The sequence below is a fragment of the Alosa alosa genome, chromosome 3 (assembly GCF_017589495.1).
Source record: "Alosa alosa isolate M-15738 ecotype Scorff River chromosome 3, AALO_Geno_1.1, whole genome shotgun sequence".
Classification (NCBI taxonomy): domain Eukaryota; kingdom Metazoa; phylum Chordata; class Actinopteri; order Clupeiformes; family Clupeidae; genus Alosa; species Alosa alosa.
Genome location: NC_063191.1, coordinates 23,415,210 through 23,436,452, shown reverse-complemented (window position 1 = coordinate 23,436,452; position 21,243 = coordinate 23,415,210). Strand labels below are relative to the sequence as shown.

The following is a 21,243-nucleotide window of genomic DNA, read 5'->3' as shown; positions in this document are numbered from 1 at the left end:
AGAAGGCCGAGGACCTGAGCTCCATGAACGGCCAGCTGCAGGTGGGCTTCTCAACTCTCTCACAACACCATGATTGAGAAATGCTCTGAAGCGTTTGCACATTCAAGCCTCGCTCGCTTTTTAATTGTCGTCTGTGACCTTCTCAGTTAAGCCTGATAGATTCTCGGTGTTATCTTTGTCTCCGACTATGCTGTATTGGGTCCTTGAATTTGAGAGAGTTAGACCTGGAAAGTCTTTGAAAAGTCCTTGAATTTGAAGTAGGAGTAGGTCCAGGAACCCTGCTAGTAGAGGATATTTATCAAGACCGTTATATCTGTGATGTTACTGTCCAGTTTAGCTTCTGAATTCCAGTTGTCCGATAGTCATTCAGACACAATTGCTTAGCCAAATTTCTAGTTCCTGTGTGTGTGTGTGTGTGTGTATGTGTATCTGTGTGTTTGTGTTTCATTGAGGAAACAGCGGGCGTCATTGGTTAACGCTGTGATGAAGTCGTTAATAGCGATTAAGAAGTGTGTCAGCGTGACAGCAGAGCCCCATGCGTTGAGGCTCCCGCTGCATCGACACGTCCCTGTCAATAAAGACATACACTCCAGATGTCAGTGCCGCGTGGCGTGAACAACCCCACTCCGATCCATTAGCCGTCGTCTTCCTCTCCGCAATGGCCTCCCGAAAAAAAAAAAAAAACTCTCCCGAGGAGGAGTCGTTGTCTCCAGCCCTTCATTTTCGCAGGAAGCAATTAGGACGCTAACGCTGACAAGTTCGGAAACAGTTCACGTAACCGTTGTCTCGGCGCTGATGTGCTCGCAAGGCCCAAGGTGCACTGCGTCGACGTTCCAGACAATTTAATGAGATGTGCTGTTTGTTTGTGCGCTTGTCTTATCTGCTCTAGTATTGGGGGTAGAAAACAGAGGCAGTGTGTATGAGAGAGAGAGGAGGGAGGGGGGGGGGGGGACAGTGTTCAACGGGAGTGAGGGCTGGGGGGGGGGGGGGTGGGGGGGGGGGGAGGGGACGGTGGGTGGAGGAGGGAGAGCTATTAATATGTGATGGAAAACAGGCGGCTGTTGATGGGCTAGATGTAAGGCACTAAGGGTTAAATGAATGCAGGCAGATGAAGGTGGAAAGAGGGAGAGATGGAGGCGAAGCTGGGAGGCGGGGGGGGGAGGGGCAGGCAGCCCGAGGGTGTGGAGAGTGGAGCTGTTAACTGTGAAGAACGGAACAACTCAGAGCGAAAATTGAATGTCAGAGAATGAAAGTGTTCTTTATATGAAGGCATTCATCAGCGGGCTTACTCTTTTTCCCCTCCTCCTTTTTTTTTTTTTTTTTTTTTTGGTAATAACTCCCATGCTGACACATTGGCCTAGCTGATCAGTGGAGTGGGCCTTAATGATGCGCGATTACTTTAACATCATCCTTAACTGGCTTTTTAATGAGGAGTCAGGGCCAGCAGGCGTGGGGGCTCTCTCTCTCTCTCTCTCTCTCTCTCTCTCTCTCTCTCTCTCTCTCTCTCTCGTCTTAAAGGCCTCACTCACGCTCCTTCCTCCAACCAACCCCTGCAAAACTCAACAAACTCGCTGACAAACTTTGAGCCCCGAGTGGTGTGTCGTAAGGGCGTCGGCGGGAAGGATGCTCTCTCGCTCGGCACCCTCCCTGCTCCTCGTCTCCAGATGTGCGAATGGCACAGAGGCCTGGAGAGCGGTTGCTACCGGGGGTAGTGAGGAGATAGAGCTAGTCTGCCTCTGCCCGCTCCTAGATTACTCCATCATGCTGAAAAAACACTATTCCCCTTGTCAGGTAGCCCCTCCGACGCAGTACTGGAGCTATAATTAGCTGCCTGGGTTGCGGTCCCACTGTATGGCGAGAGAGCCTCCGCCCCCCCAGCCGGCCCACATCGCCTGTATGATTGTATTGTGTCGGCGTGTCATGTAAACCCGACGGGTTGTTTCTTTTTACGCGTCGCACCTGTACAACTGGAGAGCAATGTGCTGGGGCAGGAGAGAGGGGGAGAGGGGAAAAGATAGAGAGAGAGAGAGAGAGAGAGAGAGAGAGAGAGAGAGAGAGAGAGAGGGGGGGGGAGCGGTGAAATGAAAAACGGCTACACAAAAGTGGCGCTGCGAGCTGTAATAGGACGTGGCAGCGAGTGCAGCGTGGAGATATGTGGGGCTCCGCCAGCTGTGTTTAAATCTGCTTCACAACAGCCTCGGCTCGCCAACACCAGCTAGGCTAAACAGATGGAATCAAATAAATTGGCCGCTTTTAGACTAATAGATTAAGGGAGGAAGAGATGGAAGGGAGGAAGAGATGGAAAGAAAGAAAAAAAGAGAGAGTGAGAGAGAGGAGGGAGTAGAGAAGAGCAGAAAAGAGTTTAAATCTGCCATAGGGGTGTGCTGCGCTGCACTGGGCTGGGCCGGGCTGGGCTGGGCTGGGCTGGGCTGGGCTGTGGACGCTCTAAATCCAGTTAAAGTCACCTTCAGCGTGATGTGCCCTCTCTTTAGCGCATGCAGAAGGGCCTGGCTCCCACGGGGGCCCTAACGACAAGGGAGTGTAAATCTCAGCAGAATCCACAAAGTTGTGCTGACAGTAGGAAGAGCTCACCTCTGACAAATGTGTTGGTCGGCGGCCATTAAAGGACCATAATTATGGCGCGCGAACAACGTAATTGAAAAAGTGCCGCCGTACTTTATCTGCGTGTCATCTGGTTCGGCTGTTACACCGCAGTAGCGCCGCGCCCCTTGTGTTTTTCTTTTTTCTTTTGTTTTGCTTTTCTTTGCCACAAACAGGTGAGCACAATACAGGGACGAGCGTCTAACACCAGAGAAGCATTTTAAGCCATTTCAAAGAGCTGGATTAGAGCTGCAATGAGATAACGTGGCCTCCTGCTTCCTGCTCAGATTACAAGGCATCCACAATTTAAGTATAAGTATATATACTCTTTTGATCCCGTGAGGGAAATTTGGTAACCTACATTTGCCTACATTTACTGAGCTTTACATTAAGAAATCACTTTTCTTTTTGATTTATTTGTCCTGTACTTATGATGACGCTGTAAGTCAGGGTTCCCCAAAAGGCGGACCACGGGCCACATCCGTCCCGCAAGAACCAAATGATAGGCCTGCGTCGACATGTGTGTGTTTGCCACTCACGGACAAGAATGACAGCGTATTGATATAGAGAATCCTCACGTGAATGACAGAAATCAAATAGAAGCGGGTTATCTGACAAAAGGTCTGCTCTAAACGTTGCGCTGCATCGCTCTGCACACCACAGCACACCACCGGCTTCACGTCGCTTAGGCCTACTGACAGGATATTCCACCTGAAAACAATGTAGCCTAGCCTAATTAAACTGGTTATATTGTTAATGCTTGCTCGCATCGCATGTAGGACTTGGTGAGAGCCATGAAAAAAATCACCATCAGATTTTGTTAAATGATAACCCTGGTATTTAATTTGGCTTTAGCAATGTGGCAAATACCTTTACGCAAATGCAGCACACTGCAAATGTAACTTTAGTGTACCATGCAAGAATCATAGAAAGCTAAAGGATTTGGGTATAGCAACAATGAAATCTACTGTAACCTAGCGAACTATTCAACAGTATCCATTCTAAAATCTTTATCAATGAACACACTATGACACAAGTCTTTTTTTTTTGGTTGTTTTTGCATCCACTATCTTACATTGACATTGGCAAAATATTTTCAGATTTTTAAAATGATAAGTTCCATGTTGGTCATTCCTGTACTTTTGCTGATGTTTTGGTATTTGCCCTATACTAGAATCCTTTTAGTATCAGTATCAAGATAATTTGGGCAGGTATCATATTGTTACAATGTTGTTCATTTGCTTTCAGAGGTGCAGTAAATGAAATTGTTTTTGGTCAGAGTCAGATACACAAAAGTGTGTGAGTGTTAGGATGATTTTTTTAATTGTTTAATGTTTGCTGGTGTATGCGTATTTAATCCTGGATGCTTTGGCCCTTGGTTTGGCATGCATGACATAATCTGGCCCTTGGGCCAAACTGTTTGGGGAGCCCCGCTCTAAGTGAATTCCTCAGTTTGCAAAAAAACTTTAGAGCCCAATTTTGATAATGGTAATGATAATGGCTGTGAGAAATGGCCTATTTCACCATGAACTCGGGAGATAGATTAATCTTTCCGCCAAGGTTTGGATTTTTGCATTTAGGTGTGGCAGAATATTCTTCTGACAGGGAACATTTGCTTGTGCAATCACAAACCATCACTGCCCAAGTTTGATTTATCTGTCTACATTGTATTATCTATCCTGTTTTGTTTTTTGGAAGAGTGTCACATTATGCCTGCATATTTCTTTATTAGTATATCGTCAAAGTTAAAACAAATCTGGGCTGGCTTTTGAAAATAAATAAAGTGTTTGTTTTAAAAGGTTAACCCCCTTGACAGCCTTGTGCACCTGGGAGAAGCCAGTCTAATTTAGACGATTTAGATTAAATGCTCAATCAGATCAGATTTGGAACGAATTAGCATTTAAAACCATTGCTACCTGAGACGAACCTAATTTGCTGTTACAGCAAAAGCTTAAGATCATTCTTTCACGCCAACACACTGTATAGACTATGCTGTTTTATAAAAGAATAAGTAGCCTATTAATATAACCTGGGTTTCCATCTGAAATCTTTTTTTCTCGTAGAAAATATGTAGCTGACATTTTCTGCTCCCTCTTGCCTCACCTCAACATGTCCCAGAATGTGTGCTGAAACATTAACATTTCAGCAAATGTGGAGGTCTATGTTTCTCATTTCAGTACTTGGCTGAAAAGTTGCACTAGTATTCCATTAACTGATCTAAGATTGCTAAATTGAATAGGTGTCACCTGTTAGGGATGTTTGAACATTTTACATACTGTAGGCCTGAATACAATCTCCAGAGTGGACGTGAGCTATATTGATCTCAGCGTTGTTCCTTCTGATGCATGTCCTATTTTGTGCAGTGGTGCACATGCACTGCAAACTTCTGTCAGTTGTTTTCACCCTTAAACTAAGAGCCACATGTTGCCATTGTGTCTACTAAAAACATTGAGATCTCATGATCTCATGTGTGCAAACCTTGTGCGTGTGTGTGTGTGTGTGTGTGTGTTTGTCTCCGTGTTTTCCTCCAGAATGAAGTCACCCTGCTGAGAAATGAAGTGGCTCACTTGAAGCAGCTCCTCCTGGCTCATAAAGATTGCCCTGTAACCGTCATGCAGAAGAAGTCTGGCTATCACTGTGAGTAATGTTCCATTATCCACAGCCCTGGGCTCTCACTGAAATCTATGCAAAATGAGGCCGGCCAACCGCTAGAGGGACAAACTGCTCTCTATCTGCACTCTCTCTCTGCCCCTCACTCTCTCTCTCTCTCTCTCTCTCCTTCCTCCAGCTCATTTGCTGCTATCTCTCCTCTTGTTCTTCCTCCCCCACACTCATCCTTTCCCCTTCTCTCTCTCTCGCTCTCTCTCTCTCTCTCGCTCTGTCTCTTTCTCTCTGCGGCTGATCCGCAGACTAACTGACTGAGCAGTGAGATGTCCTGTGCTGCTTTGAGAAGAGCGATAAAAGTTTAAGGGATGTATGTTCTCCAGCCCCCGGGGCTTAATTAAAGGTCTGATAGAGGTTGATAGGGGAGACAAGACTGCCATTAATGCACGGCTGTCAGCTCCAGTCTGTGCTGCAGATATGCCCCCATCCCCCCCCCCCCCAACCCCCAACCCCCATTTGAATTTGAGATGTAGCCCATCAACGGCCTCTGGACAGACTAAAAAAATGAACAAATTTTGCAGGGATGAACTTGAACATGTTGATGAAAACCCCTCTGATGATAACGGCCTCATGTCTTGTGTCTGCCTCAGGGTCTCCCTGTTTTCAGAGGATGATGTTTTTAATGCTCTATTTGGAACTCTCCCGGTGCTGAAGATGCTGTGTGAAGAGACCATAATTGAAAGCCATCTTCGGGTGTTATCCTTTTAATGATCTGTTTTTGAGATGAGCAAATCTGTGGACGCCCGTCTTCCATATGCACCCGCTTCGTATCAATTAGCTGTTGTCAGGAGAACGGGGGAGGTGGCTGTCTGCCGTCGGGCATGCAGTCGTGGTGGCAGCTCCTCAGGTGCTTGTTGTAAAACGTAATGGCTGGCACTTTGAGGCAAAAGCGTGCGTAAGCACTTTCGGGCTTCAGAACGCACCCATAATTTTTAATTCTCTTCCAACCAATTTCCCCAAAGCCACACTGTGCTGGGGGGTTCGGATGACGATGCTCCAACAGCGCTCCTGCTGTCCCAAGTCTGCTACCCACTTGTATTGACAATGATGGCATGCGAAATGAGTCCATTATAGCTCTGCACTTGACAGGATCAACTCTTTCCTCCTACTATCTGTCTGTTTCTGTCTTTCTCTCCCCTCTCTCTCTTTCCCTCTCTTTTTCGCTCTGTCTCGTCTTCCTCCTCTCGTAGAGAGTTAGTGTCGCAGCCGGCACCATTCATTATGTGTCTCTATTGTTAACTGGAGAGGAAAAGCGACACGCTTCATGCATATTAGAGGAGTGATGGCTTCCCGGCTGGATTGAGTTGTCAGGCGACAGACTCATTTTCTGTTGTCTGGGTATTTTCCCTTGGTTTTGGGTGGGGGTTGTGGGTGGAGGTGAGGGTAGAGTGGTGTTTGGAATGAATGGGGCCATCCTTTCTGCCAGCGTAGTGTGGATGTGCTGGAGACCTCTACGAGAGGTCTGTCTGTCAGAGCCTCCCCTAATGTGATGAAACAGAGACACCGCTCCAAAAAGATACGCACCATTCAGCCTCCTATCTTCCAAGCCGTAAACAACCAACCTCCAAACCGCGTTTATGACCGTACCCCCACCCCCCCCCCTCCCCATAAAAATAAAATCAAATAAATAACAAAAAGAAATGGCGGTCATCTACCTGCAAAAGATGTCTCCCGGAGCAGCATACATCCTGTGTAATGCCATAATGTATTTGGGGGAATGGGTCTGAGGAAAGGCTTGGGCCATCCGTCTGTGTTTGAGTGGCGGGCCTGGGCCGGCCGAGCGCCGTGCTCCGCGCCTGCTCCCGCTCAGTAGCGCCGGCCTTCGGGCCCCGGGGGGCCCCGGGATGCTGCCCGCTGTCTGTTAACTCTTTTAATGATTGAGCTGAGCCGCCGCTATGGCAGGTGGGAAGAAATTACCCAGCCTGCCCTGCAAACAAGCCAGGCCACGCTTGCTCTTGGCAGCCCTGGCTCCCCATCTGCTAGCCGGAGACATCCAGATTTTCAGAGGGGGTGGGAAAAAAAAAAAGACAGACAGCGAGAGGGAGAGAGAAAGAGAGAGAGGGAGGGAGAGAGAGAGAGAGAGGGAGGGAGAGAGAGAGAGAGAGAGAGGGAGGGAGAGAGAGAGAGAGAGGGAGGGAGAGAGAGAGAGAGGGAGGAGAGAGAGAGAGAGAGAGAGTACCAGAAAGAGGCGCTACGCTGCCTGTCAGAACCGTGTGTCTGATAAGACATGATGCTTAGGCACGCCTCCCTCTCTGTCCTGTCATGTGCTTAATGCCATCAGAGGTAATTATGTCCATTTCAGTGTGTGAAATCAAAACAGGGAAACACTTGACTGATTCAATTGCAGATGACCTTATGTGGGGATGGCTAAGTGGACGGAGATTTACGGCCCAGTGACACAGGCTCGTTCCTCGCCACTCGACAGAGCGCAGGCAGCACACGGCCCTGGAGAGCCAGCACGAGCAGAAGGCCCTTTTAAAACAGGGCCACGGCTTGTCTTTATGGCAAATCCCATATTCCACGATCGGCATCTCCCATTCTTAAATACCAAACCGGAGTATTAATTACCTGCTGCCATTTGCACTGACTTCATATCATTAGCAATATTAATTATCAGAGTGGTTCACATTGCTTTTATGAGTCAGAGCATGAGGAGATTTTTTTTCTTCCTCACTCTCTCCCCACCCCTTCATCAGGATCCAATTAATTCAATGCAACTGCCTAACAGCTGGTGGCATTTCGACTCCGAGTCTTGCCTACTCTCCGGTGTGAGCATCATTAAAATCAGGTGCTGTAATCATCTGTCGCTGCAGTAGTTGGCAAGGTAGCAAAAAACAAATGGGAGCGCAGGGGAGGGGAGCGCAGCCCAGCCCAACGCCACAGACTGTAATGTGCCCTTATGATGTTGGTTTAAATTGACATTGTAACTTTAATTAAAGGTTATAAGGCACTCGTTGGGATTTAACTGGATCCGTAGTGCACATCATTCCCCTGCACAGCGGTGCTGGCTTCGACCTGGACTTTTAAAATAAAAATCCACAGGCACAGTTGGAAACTGAAAATGTTGCTGCAAGTTAATGTGTGCACATAGACATATACCGTATTTTCCGGACTATAAGTCGCACTTTTTTTCATAGTTTGGCTGGTCCTGCGACTTATAGTCAGGTGCGACTTATATATGAAAAAAATTATATAATTTAACATGTTTTTAAATGTTAATTTATATTAACTGACATGAACCCTACACCCTACAGCCTCGAGAGAGCGCTCTCAAATGCACAAGTCCTGTGCACTTTCAGTCAGAGATTAGTGCTTGCTATGCCTGAAACACATGTGCACACTTAAATGCTCAAATAATGCCCGGGATTCTATTTATAGCCGGGCCTCAGATTCAATAATTTATATTGTTGGTTGGTTTAATATTGTTGCCAATGAAAAGTCATCATCCTACACCATGAGTCTCCAACACGTTGCTCTCAAGCTACCAGTCTCACGCAGCCCCTTTCTGAGCTAGAGGCTGATGCAATAACCTACATTTAAACACAATTGTTGCTGCCAGGCATCAGCCTACGAATTTTATAAAAAAAAGTAAATCATGCATAATTTAAAAAATAAGGAATGGCTATATGGAATAAGGTTTCCCTTGCAGCACAGCACACGTTCCATGAATGAATGAAAGCGGATCTCGCAATATCTCGCAATAAGCCGATGGAAATCCCGACACTCTTTCATACATGAAACTTAATGAACCATTGCCATTGATAGCCTACCGGTAGGCTTATGCCGCTCCTATAACGAAAAGTATAGGCCTATGTCTCGCGCAACAAATAAAGGCCTATAGCTGACTCGAATAGCCTACAAGCCATGGTCCAAATAAAGGTGCTGTGCTTTGCCCCAGCCATAATTTAAGGATTTACGATAGTCTGTCCCCTAAACATTCCTCACCCGTTATCTAGACATGCATGAACATATTTGAAAACAAAACTCACTGCCATGTAATATTTGATCGCTGTTTTGCTACTAATTATCTTTCACGTGAATATGCACAGAAAGTGAAAGTAGGCCTACTATGCTCCGTGTCTGTAGCTGTCTGTTACAATTACCGTCGGGCCTATTAGCCTATCGACTGGCTTGCTCCAGTCATGTCTAAAACTGCATCTTTTTCTCTATCGTGAGCATTTAATCTGCTGCCAGCTTGTGACTCCACATCGCCCAAAATGCTTGATTGCATTGTATTCTCCACATTTTAAATACGTGTACCACATGACATTTTCTTTCAGTGAATCTTTTGCTTTGCAATTACCTTCCTGCCCTCCTCTTGGCTGCCTTCACTCCTTCGTCTTCATTAACATTAATCTTTTTGGCCTCAATAATCCAGTTACATAGTCTCTGTTTTTGGTTTTGGATTTTGTGAAATACTTTTCTAAATAAATGCGACTTATAGTCCGGTGCGACTTATATATGTTTTTTTCCTGTTCATGACGCATTTTTTGACTGATGCGACTTATACTCAGGAGCGACTTATAGTCCGGAAAATACGGTAGCTCATACTGTATAAAAATATTTTGTTTTGCATGTACATCATGTAGGTCCAATGTCTTGCAATCTTGCTTTGAAAACCAACTTCTAATTGACATGAGAAATGAACAGTGTTGGCAGCAGTATGATGATGGACTGTGTTGAGTCGTGGTCAACATGTCTGAGTCCTTCTCACCCTGCCCTCTCTCTCTCTCTCTCTCTGTCCTGTCTGTCTGTCTGTCTGTCTGTCCCAGCTGCGGAGAAGGAGGACAGCTGTGAGGACATGTCCGTGCCCGGCAGCCCCCAGAACGAAGCCATCCAGCACAGTTCCGTCAGCACGTCCAATGGGGTGAGCACCTTGGCCACTGCTGCCGCCCCCGGGCCCCTCCCTGGCCCCACCCCCGCCCCTGCAGACCAGAGCACAGAGGAGCCCCAGCCACAGGTGACCGGCGGCCCCAGCACCCCGACGCAGCCCTCAGGGAGCTGATCACTCGGACATCACCCAGCACCCCGACGCAGCCCTCAGGGAGCTGATCACTCGGACATCACCCAGTGTTTCCCCAGCAGTCCTGCAGAGCTGAGGGGACAGGACACACCCCCTCTTCCTCCTCCTCCTCCTCCTCATCTTCCTCCTCCTCCTCCTCCTCCTCCTCGACTCGTCAGTCTGGAGAATAGTTGTGTTTTCTTTTTCCTTTGTTGATTATCACCCCCCCCATCTCTCCTCCTTTTTATTATGTATGATTTCTTGACAAAAAAAAAACAAGCAAACAAATGCATTTTAAGGAGAGTTGGTAAAGGTGCAGAGAGGGAAGGCACTTTACAGATTGTGTGTAGTTGGAACTGATTGTTGTTTCCGTTGACTCTATTTATTATGCTATTTCTACATGTGCATATCTCTTTAAAGCACAGAACTCCTGAGAAGCTGGACGGGTTCTGGGTTTGTTGTGACGACCGAATCAGTGTGTGTTGATGACGAGACCCTCTTAACCAAAGTGTGTTGTCAAGTCATTTCATTTTCTGTTCTGTTTATTTGTGTGTTTATTTGCTTTCCTCATTAAAATTGTTTATTTTTTTGTTTTCTTTAAAGTCATCTCTCCTGAGTACTATCTGAAGGTTTAAAGACATAAGGAGCAGTCACTTTTTATTTCTTTGCCTTTGTTTCATTTTGCACACAATGAGAGATAAATCTTTTGTTTACCTTCTTAGTGTTTTACTGTTCACACAATAAGTACTGGCAGCTTTTAGACATAGATTTGATTACTTGTCTTGTTCTAAACTTAAGTGGTGGAATTTGAACTTACATTTGAGATATTTTTATTTTTTTGTTGTGAGTGGGTAGTTTGGCTACTCCGAGTGGCATAACTGTGGTTTGAATGTTTGAAAGTGACCTCCACATGTAAACATTTGTCTTAAGGAGGGGCTTTTTGGGTAGAAATTTCCGTGTTCAAGCGCAGTGCTTTGACCAACATTCCATGTGTAGATTGTTGCAGAGGCAGTGATTGTAGGACTATATTACACTCTTCATCTTTCTCGCTTCTCCTTGATGTGCCATTAATGTGCCATTATCTTTTCACCGAGGTTGATTTGTATCTTAAGGGTTAGCAAAACAGCTCTATACTATTGTTTTTTGTTTTTTTTTCTTTTTGAGGATTTTCATGTACATAGTTATTTGGAATAGGTCATAATCATGAATTCCCTCAATAATATTTCCGCTTACTGACAAGTGACTGTCTGATGCTTTGGTGTGTGACTTTGTTGGAACACATTGAAAGAAAACATTGCTCTTTCTTGCTCACTTTTGTTGTTTAAAAAAAAGACAAAAAAAGACATCTTTGGAAACATTGTAAATGGCATCATTAATGATACATTGTATGTGCTCCTTCCAGATGTTATGTACATGGGTTGTATTTGCTTCTTAAGATTAAGCGTTATTCTTTTTATGAAGTGGAACAGCAAATCACTTGAAGACTTGTTCCTGTACGGTTGTCTCACCTCCGGAATCATTGGTTTGTTTGTCCCTTGATGATGTTCAGAAATATTTGAAAAGTGAACATGACGAGACGCTGCTCTACCAATGTTAGGAGAAAAAAAAAACATTAAAGAAACATGTATGTTAACATCCACTAAGTACTGCAATTAAGCATAGTGACAATTATGAATTAAGTGTAGGTTCCAAGGCATAGCATCATTCTCTTTGAAATCCACTTGCCTTCTCTTTAAAGATGCATTGGCTTACTACTGTGTAGTTCTACAAGACATTAATACATTGTTTCTCCTTTTAGATATTCTCTGTTTGGACTTGTTTTTTTGTTTGTTTTTTTATTAGTTCAACAAAATAATTTCTACTGTTACTGTTATGTGCTTATCTGCATGACTAAAGGGTTCTCTGAGAGAATCAGACCAATATTTAAAATCATGTCTCAGATATTTGCAGTTGAACTTGGCGCCTCACCTTCCGCTGGAGCCAGGGTGTTCCTGATATATGAAGGGTCCTTGACTTTGTTAAGCCCTGGCTCAACTACATGCAACAGGATGTGATATTGTGTTGGCAGTAAACTTGTAACTTGTGAAAGTTATGTATAAAGTACCATAAATTAATAAAATGTTGTAATAAATCTTTTAATTTCTCTTTAAAAGCAGTCTTAATGTCCTAATATCAGCGGTGTGGTGCCATTCTCTGACACCAGATGTCCTCTACTAGGATTTTTATGTTAAGTCTCACTAATAATTCAGGAAGAAAAACGGAAATGCCTTGAACATCACTGGGGCACTCTGCCATCTTGTGGTTACTTGTCTACACTACAAGCACTCAAAGGAAATAGGCATGATGTGGTATATATACTGTATTAACTAAATATTCCTCAGTAGATTTTTTTTTTAAAACCATGATGAATGTGTTTAATCAAACAACCATAGTAGCAGTAACAGTAGTTTTTCAGTTGATGCCTTGTGTTCATGTTTTCAATACATTTAGATCAGTGTTTCTCAAAGTGTGGTCCTGGTGGACCGCAAGCTATCCCAAGTGGTCCACGAGCAGACATAGTAAAATATAATATAGATGAGTGGTTTGCAATATTGAACCAACGTGTATGTAAATCCAAACAGTTCTGCAAGACAGCCTATGTATGCTATGCCAGTTTAAATCATATGAATCCTGTGACACAATAAGCAAGGTGGTTCAGTGAGTAGGCCTATTGTGTAATATACTGTTGAAGTAGGTCTACTCTTTTTTTTAGCTAGGCGGTCCGTGAGTTTTTTTTTTTATCGGTTAAGTGGTTCTTGGTCTGAAAAAGTTTGAGAAACACTGATTTAGATGAATAACACTGGTGTGATCATTTGGGTTGTTTAAAGAGGACGTCAGTGGGTGGTGGCTGATGCTGTTGTCCTCTTCACTAAAGCTGCTGACAGAAAGTGAGAAGGAGAACAGGAAACGCCCCATGACATCAGAGAGTCGCCTCACACTACTCATCACAACTATACAAACTGAACTAGTGAATCATCGTATCCTTACCATGTGCAAGGAAAATAATCTACAGGTTGGAAACAGATTTTTGTCTCCATTTAGAGGATATACTTGCATGACAATGTTGTAATATTGTATATTTGATGTATGATAACATGCTATACTATACTAATGACTATGTTTAGTGTCCAGGTGGCAGGTCTATGGCATCTGCGTCGTTGGGTTGGTATGTTCCGGTGTTGGAGCTGTTGGTGTTCACGGCGGAGTTGAGGTCAGACATTTGGACAGTGCACATGGCGCACGACTCGCATCTGTTCCGGGCGTAGATCAAACTCACGGCGTCAGTGGGCAATCTCTTCTGCAGCGCCAGCCCCAGACACGCCAGCAGGCCAAGGATGGCCACGATGGACAGGCTGTTGATGCCCGTGAAGATGAGGATGACCGTCTCTGGCTCAGGGCCGGACAACACCTCGGGCTCCGTGACCACACCTACGCAAAGATCACGAGAGGCCACTGGGCAGACACGCTCGTCCACCACACTCTCCACGCAGATGAAGTAAGGGGTCTCAGGCCGCAGGTCACTCAGCTTACACGCCATACCTTGCCTGATGTTGACAAAGCGGCTGAACTTTGTCTTTGTGTCAAACTGATCATACATGATTCTGAAATAAACACCTGTGTTGGCTTGTCCAGTCACAGTCCATCTTAAGAACACTGAATCTGAGGAGACTGTCACTGAGCCCAGATTGAGGAGAATGTGTTCATTGTAAGCACATGCACCAGATATATTTCTGACTTGGGGTGCACTGGTAAAGGATCCATTCCCTGTGCTTATTGCAGCAGATCTTGTCTGTGTGGCATCTGCTGGTTGCTCAGGGTACTGCAGTACATCCACACCGCCGGGTGTGTGCTTGACAAGCTGCCTCGGAACGGTCCGTCTAACCCTTCTCTGAGCACGAGGGCTCTCGCGACTGGACACATCTTGTTTTGTCATCCATGTGTTTCGGGCAGACTCGCTGGTTCCGGGTTGGACATAGAGCTCTGCTTGGCTGCACACGCTCCCCAGGCTCTGGGTCAGTGCACTGCTCATGACATCCAGGTACTGCCCTCTCACAGTGTCTGGTTGACAGCACTTCACAAACACACTGGCAGTTGTGCTGCCAGTGGATTCCAGCCATTGTTTTATCCGAAGCAGCCCACAGCTGCAGTTCCACGGGTTCTCGTTCAATCCTAGATAGGACAACTGAACATTGCTGTCAAATACCTGGGGATCCAGTGATGAAATGTTATTATTGTTTAGCTTCAAAATATTTAGATGTGATAAACAATGAAAAGCCGACTGCTCCATGTCTGTGAGGAAATTGTCACGTAGGTCTATCTCTGTGATTTCTTTGCAGTGTATGAAAGTGCTCCTTTGGATCCTAAGGATTTTATTTCTATTTAATTTCAGCACCTTCAGTTTGGATAAGCCTTCAAAGTCTGATGGTTTGAGTAGAACCAGCCTGTTGCCTGAGAGATCCAGCTCATTCAGATTGTAAAGTCCTTTAAACGTATCTGTTTCCAAAACCTTTATCTGATTGTTTTCCAAGTGAAGAGCCTTTAACGATTTTAAGCTTGCAAATGACCTACTGTTCAGGCTTGTCAGCATGTTGCTATTGAGTCTCAGTTTCTGAAGGTCACCAAGTCCATCAAAAGTATCCACTCGATCTTTATAAGGAAGTTGGTTGGAGTAATTCAGTGAGAGATGTCCTTGCCGTTTAGAGTCAATTTGACAGCGTAATGAGGAGATCTTGTTGTTTCCCAGATTAAGCAATGTCAAATTGTTCTGGAAACGAAATGTTGAGCATGGAATTACCTTTATTGAGTTCAAATGAAGATCCAAAATACTCAGCTTTGGAAAGAATATGAAGTCTGTTGATCCGATCGACCTTATGACATTACCAGACAAGTTCATTTGTCTGACTGCTGGATTGAAATGGTTACACCGTGGAATGCTGCTTAGTCCATGTCCCTCACAGGCCATCGATATGTCCGTACTCTCACATAGACACACTGCTAGACAAAAAGTGTCCATTTGTGTCAGTAACAAAACACCAATAAGCCCGAAGCTAAAATGCTTATCAGTTTTGGAAGCCATTTTTAATCTGTCCTCACTGAATGCTGTCAACCAGTGGAAAAGAGTAAGCTGTAATAGACAGGAAAAGACTGCGTACTGGCATTTCCTGTTGGAGCATCATGTTATTTGTGGGACTTGCTTCTTTGATCCATCGTAAACAACTCTAATGTAATGGCCCCATATGACAGATATAGCTGTTTTTCTGCAATTGTCTGTTAGTGTTGCCAATTTGTTTTTTGTTTTTTTTGTTTTTTTATTTACAAAACATAAATGGTTTTGTTTTGTTTATTTACTTTCTGTATAATCAAGTTCAAAACCTGTTTGAGTGTGTGCATGTGCCTGACCCCATGCAATGGCTATTCTAATCACTGGTAAGCACCACAAGTGAAAAAAAAAACATTCTGAATTCTTTATTCTGATGTGTGTACTCTTGGGTAAATCTATTATACTGAACAATATATTTCAAGGTGAGTTTTCCTGCTGGATGGCTATTTGTGAGTAATAACAAAAAGGACTGCCATGGAGGAGGCTATTGTTAAAGTTTCCTGCGCGCCTGCTGTAACTGGGGGAGTTTTTACCTTGGATGACTGCCTGACAGGGTGTGTAAACAAGAGAAAGTACGGATATTGTGGCAATTAAACCTTGGTTGAACTTCAAACAATAAATTATTTAAAATCTGCCATTATTTACTTTACTTTTAACTCTTGTCAAACCTTTGCTACACTGCCATCTCCTTAGCCATGATACATCATGTTGTCATAATGTTGTCCAACATCCCTCAGCATCTCACAATGTGGATATTTTGGTATCCATGGTAACTGGCCATGTAGAGCCTGCAATCCTTATGGATAAGTGAGCTTTCAGGTCATGTGGTTTCGCAAGATGGCGACTTTGGTACTGATGGATACATAGTGAGTTGAAGGCTACAGTGTTGCGCCGCTCAAGAATAGATACAGTGATGTTTTCGTGCAGATAGTGTCTGTTTCTATATGGGGATTGTCAGTTTGATGCTTAACCAAGGTAGATTGACGAGTTTACAGTCTGGATTCGTGTTAGAATGTGGCTGGTATAGTGTCTGTAGTCATACGAGTCAGAGCTTGATCGATTAGCCTAAACATAAGGTTGTGTAAAGTTGACGTTTTTAGCTCTCTTACGTTCCCGTGCAAATCAAATGATCACATTTCTGCAAGAATTCACGTCAGATTGCTTCACCAGTGCGCGTCGCGTCCACCCAGAGCACGAGTAGTCTTCTCCATGGCATCGTACTGAACTGAGAGGAAGTTCATGTTCTTGCAGTCAGAGGCTTTGTCCATCGGAATTACTCTAATATCATGGCTCTCAATGTTTTTGGTAAGTTTGAACATTTGTATATGTCTATATAATAATCCAGTAGAAGATGGTCAAGCAGATGTAAAAGGAGAAAATATTAACACAGATAGTTCATTTGAAGCGCAAATGGTGGTGTGAAGCGCTGTACTCGTAGCCTATGTAGTATGTATTCGGGTTGACCGTATGTAGCCCCTGGGCGTGTTGCCTTTGGCAAAAATGCCTAACCTCACGTCTAATTTTAAGGGTTATGTTGTGGTGCCACATTTGCATTTTCGAAACGTTTAAATAAACGTCAGCTGACATGCGACTGATAATACCTAGACCATTACTGCATTAGGAACTTCATTTGCCTTTCTACTTGTTGGCGAATCAAGCTGTTGAAATGTCCAAAGTCAGTGATCTCTGATCTCTCTCAGTAGATCTCATTCAGAAATATAGCATATAATGTCACTCTTTGTTTGCATGACCCAAGACCGCTATGGCTATTAGTTAACATATTGTCGCCAAGTTTTGTGTAGTCAGACAACATTGTGAAGAATCGACTGCATGGGCTATAATAGTGTGGGGCTTATACGCAAGCCCCACAACAAAAGACCATGAGGTGAAGTGGGGGATGAAGAGATAGGAATCTGGTTTCGCGGACGATGCATGCACATAATTTGTTAACCTTATATGCAAACGTTACGCATCCCATCCCTCTCGCTCTAGAGGTTTATCCTTATTGGAGAGCAGCCATTTTATGACAACATTTGATGCTGAATCATAGGAAGAGCCCACCACAATTGAAAGAGGGGGAGCTACTGTAACGGGAAAGAAAGTTTAATTCAGACTAATAGAGTGCAACCACAAAGAAAACCCCTGCAAAACAAAGATATAGCTCGGGCTGTTATCTGGGGTGTTTAATCCCCCTAGTTTACACGGGAAGGCACAGGGAATGTTGGCCTTATTGATAACAGAAGAAACATGTGCAAAGATGCATTTTATCCAGTCACGGGGGTGGTGTGATTAGGTCTGTCTGTCTTTCCAAACCCGTTTGGTATAAATTTCATGTGAAGCAACATTTATTGTTTCATTCTTGTAGCCAGTTATTGGCTGTTTATTTGTATACATCCCCACTAAAACCAAGAGACTACGAATAACAGCAGTAGAAGTGAAAATAAATGAGAAGGCACTCCATAACTCCTGCTTACATAAAAGAAAACACTCTCTGTCACCAGTTGAATTGGGCTCTGTTCTCCCTTGGTAATTTAACTGAAAAGAATGGGCAGAGGACCCTTGAAAGAGGGCTGGGGCCATGCTCTGGGTGGCCAGCTGTGGAAGTGTTCTGGAGTGCCTCCCTCCTGGGGCTCATTGTTCCTAGAATGCTTACAGTGGAACTTTTTCAACAGACCTTTCCTGCTAGGGTGCTTTAGGAGGAACTCAACAATTTATTTTATCCTCTCCAATTATCAGATATGCCTGCATGCTCACTAGCGTGTCTTTGTGAAGGATGTGTCAGTTAGAAACTGTGAACAGTAGGCTACATTAATGTGTTGGCAATTTAGAAATTGGATTTGAAAGAGTGCCGTTATATTGCATGATACCGCACCAGCAGTAGGTGTGGCTGCTGGCCAGAGTTGCATCATTTATTGCTCTATTATGCAGTACAAAGTCCACAGCCAGAGATTAATCTGCCTGGTGCAGGATAGACTAGAGTCTGGCCACACCAGTCCACTCCTTAGCCAGACACATTCCTCCTCCTCATAGTATGTGAGTGACACAGTGACTCAACTGAAACAATAGGATGCAGTGTTGTGTGCGTACGGTAGCCTTATCTGTAAAAGAATGCTGGCAGACAGGTTGTTCCTTTTCTTTTGAAAGTATAATTTTAAACGTTTTCATTGTTGTATTTACTTTGTAACATCTTCATAGTCATTTTTGGTATTTTTGGGTGGTGTTTTCTAGTCCTCACAAGAATAATAATGAGCTAGTCCTCACAAGAATAATAATGAGCTAGTTTGGTTTTATAAAAACCTGTTTTGAACTGGAGTAGAAATTGAGAGATTTGGATTAGCATTTTGAACATTCCTGCAAGTCTCAAATATCTTAAAGTGATATGATAGTTCTGTGTCTAGTTTCAGGAGTCTCTATCGTCATAGCCTATGAGATAAAAAAAAGTGCTCAGATATTCTGACCGGATCAAAATGGTTGGACATGAGCTAGTATAGTGGTTAACTAGGATAGGAGTTAGTCTAGTGAATATTATTTTTTAAAATGAGATATTTTTCCTTTAAACTGGCCTACAGCTTTTTGTTTCTTCCAAACGGGAGTGTGTTATTTAATGTGTAATCAGTCTCTGGTGTGTGTGTGTGTGTGTGTGTGTGTGTGTATGTAGGAATGGTATGGGTCGTGTTCCCCCAAGCTGAACTGAATGTTTGGGTCTGCCACATCACTCAGCTAAAAGTTAGGTTTAGGCTAAATGTATAGTCAGCATTTGATCAAATTGGTTCATTTGCAAAAACAGATGGCACTTTTATTTTATTATGAATTGATTTACCTTCATTTAATCAAAAGAACAGCAGTTTGGTGATATTACTTGGCCTATGCAACAAAAATAATAATAATAGAAACATGTTATTTTTGCTTGTATTAAATGTATGTTTTTGTCCTGCTCCTCTTGTTAAAGGGGAAAGCGTGGCTAGTGTTTTCTGTGATGTCCACTAGAGGGCACTTGCATGTAAAAAATGGAACATTCCCAGTATAGTAGGTTCCACAGGAGAAATAGTCCCGCTGTTTTCATCCATTTCTCTGCTGAGACTGCCGTGGTCTGTGAATAAAAAATATTGTAGGTGCATATGTGGTTACATATGAGATAAAAGTGATGAAAGGTCACTGGGACAGAAAAAATACATTTCTTACACAACTATGTTATAAGGGTTGATTGCATTTTACTGTGGAACAGATAGACCTAAACCCTCTACCGTTTTAGGGTAGCGGATCATTGTTTTGATTTTCAATACACCTGTGTCTCTTACAGCAATCAGACAATGACAATGGGAATTGTTAATGCCTAAATTCTCCCTTTCTCCTTCAGATAATGATGAATACAGACCACCAGTATGGAAATCCTATTGTAAGTAGACTTGTTATCATATTGTCTGCTTCTATGGTCAATGCGAAGCTTGACCAAATCACTAATGTGTGTGGTGCTCTGTGTTGTCTTAGTGTACCAGCTCCAGCAGGAGGCTCCGCACCCCCGCCGCGTCACCTGCACCTGTGAGGTGAGCACTTCAACAACGACAACAACTAAACAAAGCATGCAGTCGTGATAGACTTGATGATAAACTCACTGCTGTTTTGTCTTATTATTCTCACTCTATGCATCTGTTTGATGCATTGATTTTAGTTTCCAGTGTACAGGAGTGCACTGAGCTCTTTTGGCTAAGCAACTAGTCAATAAATGTGCTGCCCAGAATCCATATTGTTCCCCAGCTAAGCGCAGCACTTTGCAGATGAAGAGGAGTGGGTTAGTGGAGGGGGTTCCTGTAACTGGGTCACACATTAGGATCGAATTGCAGTGGATTACTGCCTTTGTCTCAATTAGTGCATAGTCCTGATTGCAGTTGTGTTGCTATGTTCCAGCCTGAGCTTTAGCTTGACTGTAAACATATCAGGAAAAAAACAATACAAGATTAACCATTTTTCAATCTAAAGTGACCATCCCCCCTCTCCCCAGTCCCCATCATGAATTAGTCAGGCTTACGCTTTGGTTAATTAAAAGATGTGCAGTAATGGTTTTTCCATTATTCATTTGTGTTAATATTGTGAATTTTAATAGGCTGGACGTCTGAGTGATGAATATCCACAGCGTCCCAGTCAGACAGTCTCTATGGGACCGGCAGACAGATAGCAGTAGCCCCTTCTCTTTTAGCTTTGCTGTGGGCAAAACATATTAGTGTTGTTTAGCTGTGTCCAATCTCCTGAACAATCAGTAAAAACAATGAATGGAAACAATGAATTTAGCAAAAGACTGCAGATTTTTTTTCTATCCACCGTGACCAAGTTTTGTGAATTTATATGTGTGCGACAGACTGTAAACACCTCCAGGATTGTCACAAATAAGCAATAATATGCATGTACCTACAAGTAGTGCACACACTACACAGACAGAGAGAGAGAGAGAGACAGACTTGTCTCTGGCAGGCTCCAAAACAAATGGGTGGAATTTTAATGATGGACTGAATTGCTGATGGGGCAAGTGCTGCTGCTGTGCGCTGGTAATTCGACAGGTATTATGCGAGGGCCCTTCAGCACTCTGTCTCAGCAGATTGGGTGCTCACTTAATTAGGCCGGGATTAAGAGCCAAGCAGCAGCGTTTACGTGAATTGTATCACGAAGTACGTATCGCCCACTTCCTCCCTTTCTTTAAGTTGAAGCATTAAGAATTCACTCGGATTGGTTCTTCTCCAAAGAGGGGTTCTTTATTTCCTTGTATCTGCAGGGTGTGCATGTCCCCCTAAAAATCCCAATTCCCTTGAGCAGGGGTGCTGTTTTTGTGCAGTGCCAGCTTTAA

General features: G+C 43.8%; 2 protein-coding genes across 5 annotated transcripts in view; one reads left to right on the top strand and one right to left on the bottom strand.

Annotated features, from left to right (window-relative positions):
- Positions 1-12,419, top strand: part of atf2 (activating transcription factor 2) — a 22,268-nt gene extending 9,849 nt beyond the window's left edge. For all 4 annotated transcript variants that reach the window (XM_048238327.1, XM_048238328.1, XM_048238330.1 and 1 more), the window contains 3 exons: positions 1-41; positions 5,133-5,238; positions 10,038-12,419. The exon at positions 1-41 is cut by the window's left edge and continues 166 nt beyond it. In XM_048238327.1, the coding sequence (XP_048094284.1) occupies positions 1-41; positions 5,133-5,238; positions 10,038-10,270 (380 nt within the window). In that variant the 3' untranslated portion in view covers positions 10,271-12,419. The remainder of the gene's footprint in view (positions 42-5,132; positions 5,239-10,037) is intronic.
- An 860-nt stretch (positions 12,420-13,279) lies between these two features.
- tril (TLR4 interactor with leucine-rich repeats) lies at positions 13,280-15,200 on the bottom strand. Its single transcript, XM_048238463.1, has one exon. It carries the CDS (start codon positions 15,198-15,200, stop codon positions 13,428-13,430), a length of 1,773 nt encoding a protein of 590 aa, XP_048094420.1. The 3' UTR covers positions 13,280-13,427.
- Between the last annotated feature and the right edge of the window lie 6,043 nt (positions 15,201-21,243).